This window comes from Corylus avellana, chromosome 7, assembly GCF_965113065.1.
Source record: "Corylus avellana chromosome 7, dhCorAvel1.hap1.2, whole genome shotgun sequence".
NCBI classification, from domain to species: domain Eukaryota; kingdom Viridiplantae; phylum Streptophyta; class Magnoliopsida; order Fagales; family Betulaceae; genus Corylus; species Corylus avellana.
The window spans coordinates 6,696,756-6,704,613 of NC_142496.1; the positions used below are offsets into that span (position 1 = coordinate 6,696,756).

General features: G+C 38.2%; 1 protein-coding gene across 1 annotated transcript; it reads right to left on the reverse strand.

The window, feature by feature from the left end:
- Nucleotides 1–769: 769 nt before the first annotated feature.
- Nucleotides 770–2,966, reverse strand: LOC132184724 (small ribosomal subunit protein RACK1). Its single transcript, XM_059598456.2, has 2 exons — nucleotides 2,001–2,966; nucleotides 770–1,097 (listed from the first exon to the last, which is right to left on the reverse strand). The coding sequence occupies exons 1-2, from the start codon at nucleotides 2,880–2,882 to the stop codon at nucleotides 996–998; spliced, it is 984 nt and encodes a 327-aa protein (XP_059454439.1). The 5' UTR covers nucleotides 2,883–2,966; the 3' UTR covers nucleotides 770–995.
- Nucleotides 2,967–7,858: the final 4,892 nt, after the last annotated feature.

Sequence of the window (7,858 nt, forward strand, 5' to 3'; positions counted from 1 at the left end):
ATTCACATTCCCAAAAAAATAGAGCGAGAAGGGACTCTGTCTTCCTGGGAAAGATGAACTAGAGGAAAAAACAGTAATGCTTTTAAGTAAACCCAATCAATCATTTAAAAAAAAAAAACAAAAAACAAAAGGTAGGAAATCTAACATTTGTAGCACTCAAAATTCAGGCTTTTTTAGGTGATTGTGTGCTCGCAAGGACTATTACGGAATGAATAAAGTGCTCCAACAAAGCCATTTTCAGCATCTTAAGCATCCATCTTCCCCTAATTCTCCTTTAATATCCACCAAAAATTCATTGCTCACGTAAAATTTACACAAAAAGCTGAAACATCTGTTCATTTATCTTCAAACTTCGCATGAAACGATTACTCAAATTTGAAACACAATCAGCAGTAACTGTACAGCTCATTGAACAAATACAAATCCCGTAATCCGCAAGGCTGAAAACAGGCTGCAGCTTCTAATCTAAGAAGCTAATTTGGACTGCTAGAAACAATCACTTATTGCCTAGCAATATTACTCATCACCAAAAGGTCCAAAACCATCACAAAACTTTCCACCTGACAAAATCAGCTATAACAAGAGTGGCCCAATATTACTTGGTGCACCCTAAAAAAGGGTAGGTCTGACAAATTCATCAAAAAAATACACACGTTATCCCTCTTATTAATAGTACTAATGAATTCAAGAGTGGCCCAACAAATGAATTCAAGCATCAAAAGGGTCTTGATCATAGATACCAGTCTAGCAACAAAAACAAACCAAGGCAAGAGGGCAAACCAACTTCATATCCATGCTTGGAAAAAGAAACAATGTAATATCTAGTTATAAAAACAAAACCAAAACATCGTTGGCCTCAAAGCCATGTTCAACATAAATATAACCAGTAGCTCGACATTTGCAAGAAATTCCTAAAATTTTAGAACAGCTACAATTAAGAAGAGTAACTGGTTTGTTCTCAAAACAGAAAAGCATGTGAAATTCCTCAAACTCTACTAGTAACGCCCAATCCCCCACACTCTGACGACACCGTCGGTATAACCACTGAACAATGTGCTTCCATCAGCACTCCAGTTCAAGCTAGTGCAGTAGATAACCTGCAAATAATTGTAGAAAATAATATAAATTCAATAGTAAAAAAATTAAAACATTAACTCTCCTAAATCGAATAACACAAAGCAACTTCCATTATTTAATTCCAAAAACAGAACGATAAACAGACATGTAAGAAAATAATGTGCCACTAAAAGACCTAAATCTTATGCAAGTAAAGAAAAAGTAACATGTGGCTGAAAGACCAATATACAAAAATCAAGTTATCACCTATCATATTACTTCTAAGATACCAAAATCACAGGTAAATGCAAAACAGAATCAAGACATCTTTAGAACAGAAGTAATAGATATAGAAGCTCAAAAAATTACATTTTGGGATAACATAGTAACACAAACAATAACTACATCAAATTATTCTACACCAGCAGTATCAGTATTGAGACAACGTTTTCCTAGTGAATGTTTACACGATAAATTAAACTAACATGCTATATACAAAGCTCTAAAGATTATATTAAAGTACATCTATAAACAAAAACACGTATCGATTTAAATATCTTCAAATAACAAGTCTAAGCAAAGGACTACAAAAATAAAAAATGAAAATACATGTACAGAATTATACAAACTATTATGATTTATTAACTAAACAGGATTGGATGTTTGATAACCATCGTGTCCATTTGAATTAAAACAGCAACCCTACCATTAAACCACTCAGCTAACAGCAAAACCCAATCCGCATAAAATATATATCATATCTAACCCCATATGAAATTTATACGAAACAATGATCAGAACACATGAACATCAATAAGAGATACAATTATACAAATACATATGAGAACACACCCAATCAGAAACCATGGTCAACATATAAACTGAACCCAATAAGCAAAACAAACCCAAATAAAATCAAATAAAAAATCAGGAATTGAATATACCTTCTTCTTAGTACTACTTGTAGTGGTGTCATCAGCCTTCTCAGCCTCAGTCTTGAGATCCACCTTGAGATCCTCCACAATGCTCTTGCTCTCCAAATCCCAGATCTTGATGCTCTGCTCTGTGGCAGCGCACAGCCAGTACCTGTTGGGACTGAAGCAGAGCGCGTGGATGATGGCCCCAGCGTCGAGCGAGTAGAGCTTCTTCCCCTCTGCCAAATCCCAGAGCAGAATCACGCCATCCTTGCCTCCGCTCGCGCACAGCGAACCGTCGGGTGAGACCGCCACCGTGCTAACGTAGCCATTGTGCCCGGCCAGTGTGTTTCTGATCTTGCAGTTGGTCAAGTTCCACACCTTAACGGTCCGGTCCCAGGAGGCGGAGACGATGGTGGGCTGGAGCGTGTTGGGGCTGAAGCGCACGCAAGAGACCCAGTCGTTGTGCCCGTCCTGCTCCTGGATGGTGTACTTGCACTCTCCAAGGGTATTCCAAAGCTTAATCGTGCGGTCGCGGGAGGCGGACACGATCTGACGGTTGTCGATGGAGAAGGCCACGGAGAGCACGTCCTTGGTGTGACCCACAAAGCGGCGGGCGGAGACACCGGCCTGGAGATCCCAGAGGCGGAGCTCACCGTCCCAGGAGCCGGAGAGAGCGAACTGGCCGTCGGATGATAGGACGACGTCCTGGACGAAGTGAGAGTGACCTGTTAGCCTACGGCGCGGCACACCGTAGGCCTTCTCCTCCTTGGTAAGATGCCAGAGAATGATGGACTTGTCACGGGACGCGGTGACAATCATGTCAGAGTTGTCGATGGGGGTGGCGATGGCCGTCACCATGTCGGTGTGGGCTCTCATGGTGCCGCGTGGTACCAGTCCTTCAGATGCCATGGTTGCGCCTCTTCTTCTTCTTCTTCTCTTCTCTCTAAGGGTTTTTGGGGCGCGAGAGTGGAGTGGAGAGGCAAAAGGAGGCGAAATGGGGCTATTTATCTCTCTTTTTGCACTGCGCTAGGGTTTTCGACTTTTCGTTAACCCAACCCTAGGAGTGTGTTTGTGTGCAGGTACAATCTCGTTCTGGATTGGAAGTAACCTGTCCACAGTTTTTTTTTTTTTTTTTTTTCCAACTCATTTTCTGTTGGGATAGTTTTTGTATTGGTAAAAAAAAAAACAAAGGGAAGTGAAAGTACTTGCTTGTGTTGAAAATTTTCGTGATACTAAAAGATTAGTTTTAAACAAAACCATGGCTGTCAATTTGTCTGACAATCCGTCTAGTTCCAATAGACCTAATATTTAAATAATAAAAAGTAAAATTTTTAATTTTTTTTTAAAAAAACACTTCTCAATTTATTTATTATTATTATTTTTTTGATAAAAACTTTACCAAACTTTCTTTTATAGATTCCACATATAACACTTTTTCAAAATGTGACCCCATTAAAACATGTCTCAATTTTAAAGTTTTCAAAACCCAAAATTTAAACGAGTAATTATATAATGAGAATTAGAGTCCTCATGGAGTCTTACTAAATATGATGTAACTTTTAAAATCACTATTGAATTTGAGATAATTATTCTTAAATTTAGATTTATTTGTGATTTTAATAGTCATATCACATTTGAGAAGATTAAGGAGACCTATATCATTACTCAATTCAAACACTTATCAAAATTTACCAAATCAACCCACGTGAGTAACAAATTGTTGCTCAAAATAGTTATGATAATTGAAGAGGTTATGTTTTAAGGGAAAATTAAACTTTACCCTATAAAGTTTGGGGCGATTTTCAATTCGACCTCCAATGTTTCAATTTTTATTCCGTCAGCCAAAACGTCTTTGACTTACGGAACAGTGATCAATATTGGCTTTTTTTCCCCAAAATGCCCCCCATCCCTTTTTTTGCCAACAACTCGTCAATGGCTCCAAACATCACCATCTCCACCTCATTTCTTGCTTCCCCAATGCTCATGTTCCTCGGGACTTCCAGCAGAGATTTCGAGGCATATGTCTTTTGGCCATACCCTGACCTCTCTAGGATCTTCTTCTGAAATGCCAAACTTTCTTCAGAGAAACTCCCAATGAGCTCTGATCTTTCATGAACGTTTCTCTGGTGCAGGTTAGAGTCAGGTCAGGCTTGTAACATGAAAAATCCAACAAGTAAACTTTTCTTGGATGACCCATCAAGTAAATGGTTGCAGGGATTAGTACTGTAATCAGCATGGTGCATAGAATATTCAGTAATGGGAGATTCATGAGCTTGAGGTGGCAGAAGAAATGAACAAAATCTTCTGTAGAAAGATGAGCGAAAAGCATGGTGAGGAGCAGAATCAAGAAATACATGGCATTGGATATTAAGTAGTGATAACCAAGCTTCAAGAACTTGAGTTTAATTGAATTTTGATCTTTTTCGAGGTCAGCCATTGTTGAATGTGAACTGAAGAACTGAAACCAAGAGTGTAGTGACCCAAATAATTAACTAAGTTTAGGTAGCTTAGTTAGAGGGTTAATTTGGACTTTGGGTTACTAGGAATAGCTAGAATGATGTTTTTAGAATTTCAGACTTTCTGATCGGACGTACACCCGGGGACCACCATACGTACGCTCTTGTTTTTAGTAAGGATGTATGCAGGGGGACCACCGTATGTACGCCTGCAAAATAGTACACGGACGTATGCAGAGGGACCACCGTACGTACTTTGCTTTTTGGTTGACCTCTGGATAATACTCATACGTACGATGCAGCTTTTGGACCGCTGACCATACGTACGCTGCTTTTCTCACCTATAAATACCCATCCCCCCACCAACCCTTGAACCCATTCTCGCCCACAAGCTCTCTAAAACCCTTGTGTGAGTGTTTTGTGAGGATTTTGTGAGTTCTTGGAGAAGGAGAGGTGATTCTTGGAGATTTCGCTTCAAGAAGGTAATCTTCTAAGCCTAGTTTGTTCCTTAGTCGTTATGTTGTTTTAAGTGTTTTTCATAGTTAGCTTAGTTGGTAGTTTGTAACTTCTAGTTATGTTGTTGCCCTTAATCTTGATTTAAGCATGGGTTAGCGCTTAATTCTTGTTGGGCATATTTCCTTTTGTATGGAGATGTTTTGAGATAGGAGGTCATAGGAATCCTTTTGATAGCTTTAGAACCAGTTTGGGAGGATAGGAGGATGGTTGAACCAAATGAGGTTCTACCTGAACCTTCAGGGTGGACATATGGCCACGTGACCGGACGTACGAGCCTTTTGGATGGACATACGACCATGGACCTGGACGTACGGTCAGAAGTGTTCCAAGGAACGCCACTTTGGCCAGTCCTCCGATAACCTCTATTTTTATGTTCTAGGTTCATTTTAGTTAGAAATGATAGGCATTTTCTCAGTACTTCGAGGTTATGGAGCCTCAATGGGATGTTATGGAGGAGCCTTACGACCCGGGTGAATACAAACTCACATGGATGCATGTTGTTACTTTCCCGCATTGCACGTCTATTTTATATATATCAAACATGCATATTTTGCAACTCTCATGAAAATACATTTTGGAACTACTATGAACTCTCTTTTGTGAAAACATATGCTAATTAATAAGATAATAATGAGACTTGTAAAAGCATGCATAAGATTAATTGCATTGTATGATATGGTGCACTGGTACGTGCGTGATAACGGCCATGAGCTTATTATACAGGTTAACTTTTGTGGTTAAATGTGTGTTTGTGTGTATGTATGAGCTTTGGATCCAATGGTTTTCGTGGCCGGCGCAGTCATTCCCTAATGGTTGGTTTCTACAAGACGTATATCATTAGTAGTGTGGGCTACCCGAGGTTGAATTCGGTCGTTCCACTAATGTTATGGATGGTAGTGTACAATGGTCGGGGCACCGACATTGTATTACATGTCTCTCGGGACAGCGTCAACCCTGCTAAGAACGGGCAATATCTCCGGTAGACCATATTGTTGAACTATGACATGATTCTCATATTACAGCATATATTATATTTAGGAAAAATTACAGTTTACCCCCCAAAGTTGACAACGTTTTTCAATTCAAACATCAAAGTTTCAATTTTTGCAATCCACCCCCACGAAGTTCCAATTTTTTTCAATTCGACCAATATTATCCCAAAATTCCCATATTACCCATGATTTTTTTTTTTAATTTTTTATGAAAAAAAAAAAACAAATTAAAACAAAATTTGGGGGTGCAAAAATGGCCAGATAGCCACCCCAAATTTTTTTTAAAATTTTTTATAAAATAAATAAATAAATAAAAATGAGGGGCAATATGGGAAGTTTTGGATACAATTCGTCAAATTGCAAAAATTTGGAACTTTGGGGGGTGGATTGCAAAAATTGAAACTTTGGTGTTTGAATTGAAAAACGCTGTCAACTTTGGGGGGTAAACTGTAATTTTTCCTTATATTTATATTGCATACATGATAAACTGTCAGCTCATAATGTTGCATGTGCTTTATAAACAACTAAGTTCACCATTTAATGATGGGTACGTCATGTGCATTGAAGATCAAGAGAGCTACAAGCTTGCTTCAAGTAATATTTGTTAGGGAAAATTTCACAAAGGCTTCTAAAACTTTCACTCATTTTAAGAAGATCCCCAAAGTTCAAAAAATTCTCAATTTCACTTCTCGAACTTTTAATTTGATGCAATCTACCCCCTCCGTTAGTTTCATGCGTTAACCCTTAACGGAGGCTATGAAAAATACCATAATAGCCTCAACTTTTCATTTTAAAAAACTTTTAATTTGAAATTAAGAGTAAATTTGGATTTTGGAGAAAATACACTTTATCCTCCTGATGTTTCACCTTGTTTGCAATTTGGCCTCCAATGTTTACAAATTGACAATGTACCCTTACAAAGTATTAAAAATTTGCAATGTGACCCATCTGTTAACAATTTTCGTCTAAGTTAACCGAAACCTTCACACATGCGGCTTACGGGCATTTTTTATCTCTGATTTCCAAAATTGCCCCATATATTTTTGATGGAATTCCAAAAATGCCCATAATTAAAAATAAAATAAAATAAAATCTGGCCGGATTGCGGGTGGCAAGCCACCCCCACGGCCCATGGGGGTGGTTCGGCCACCCTCAAGGGGGCAAATAGGGGTGGCCGAAACCACCCCCAAACCCTTTGGGAGTGACCAAGCCCCAAATGGGGGTGGCTAATTTGGCCACCCCCAATTCTTTTTTTTTTTTTAAATACATGGGCAATTCTCTAACGAAAATTGTTGACGGATGGATTACATTGCAAAATGCTTATACTTTATTGGGGTATATTGCTAATTTTTAAACATTTGAGGCCAAATTGCAAATGTGGTGAAACATTAGGGGGTAAAGTGCATTTTTCCTTTGAAATTTTATAAAAGTTTCAGGGGTATAAAGGTTATTACATGCCTTTTAAAGTATGTTTAATACCAAACCCTAACGGAGGGGGGTAGATTGCATTAAATTAGAAGTTCAAATGGTGAAATTTAGAGTTTTTAAATTTTTTGAGGTTTTTTCAAAACACGTGAAAGTTTATAGGGCCTTTGTAAAGCTTTCCCTATTTGTTAATTTCAATTTTGTTCATTGTTCCATTTATTTGATTGAATTAATTGTTACTAATTCTTTAAAGATTTCATTGTGATATAAATTATGTCTAATTCCACCACATTTGAAGCGGATTAACGCTTGAGGGATGTACTTTGTCGAGTGATGTTTTGCTGAAAGTATTTGGTACTTTTTTGCATTTTATTTTATTTTTAGGGGTAATTACATTTTCCCCCCATTAACTACAATGCATTGTCACTTTGCCCCCATAAACTGACAACCCTACTGTCCGACCCTATCAAATTACCATTTTGTGTCCAAAACTCTC

What these genes read in the sequence shown, in the direction of transcription:
- LOC132184724 (XM_059598456.2), bottom strand. Translation starts at nt 2,882, where the DNA reads ATGGCATCTGAAGGACTGGTACCACGCGGCACCATGAGAGCCCACACC. An exon ending in CAAGTAGTACTAAGAAGAAG is followed by an intron (nt 1,098 to 2,000) that starts GTATATTCAATT and finishes AATTATTTGCAG; the next exon opens with GTTATCTACTGCACTAGCTT.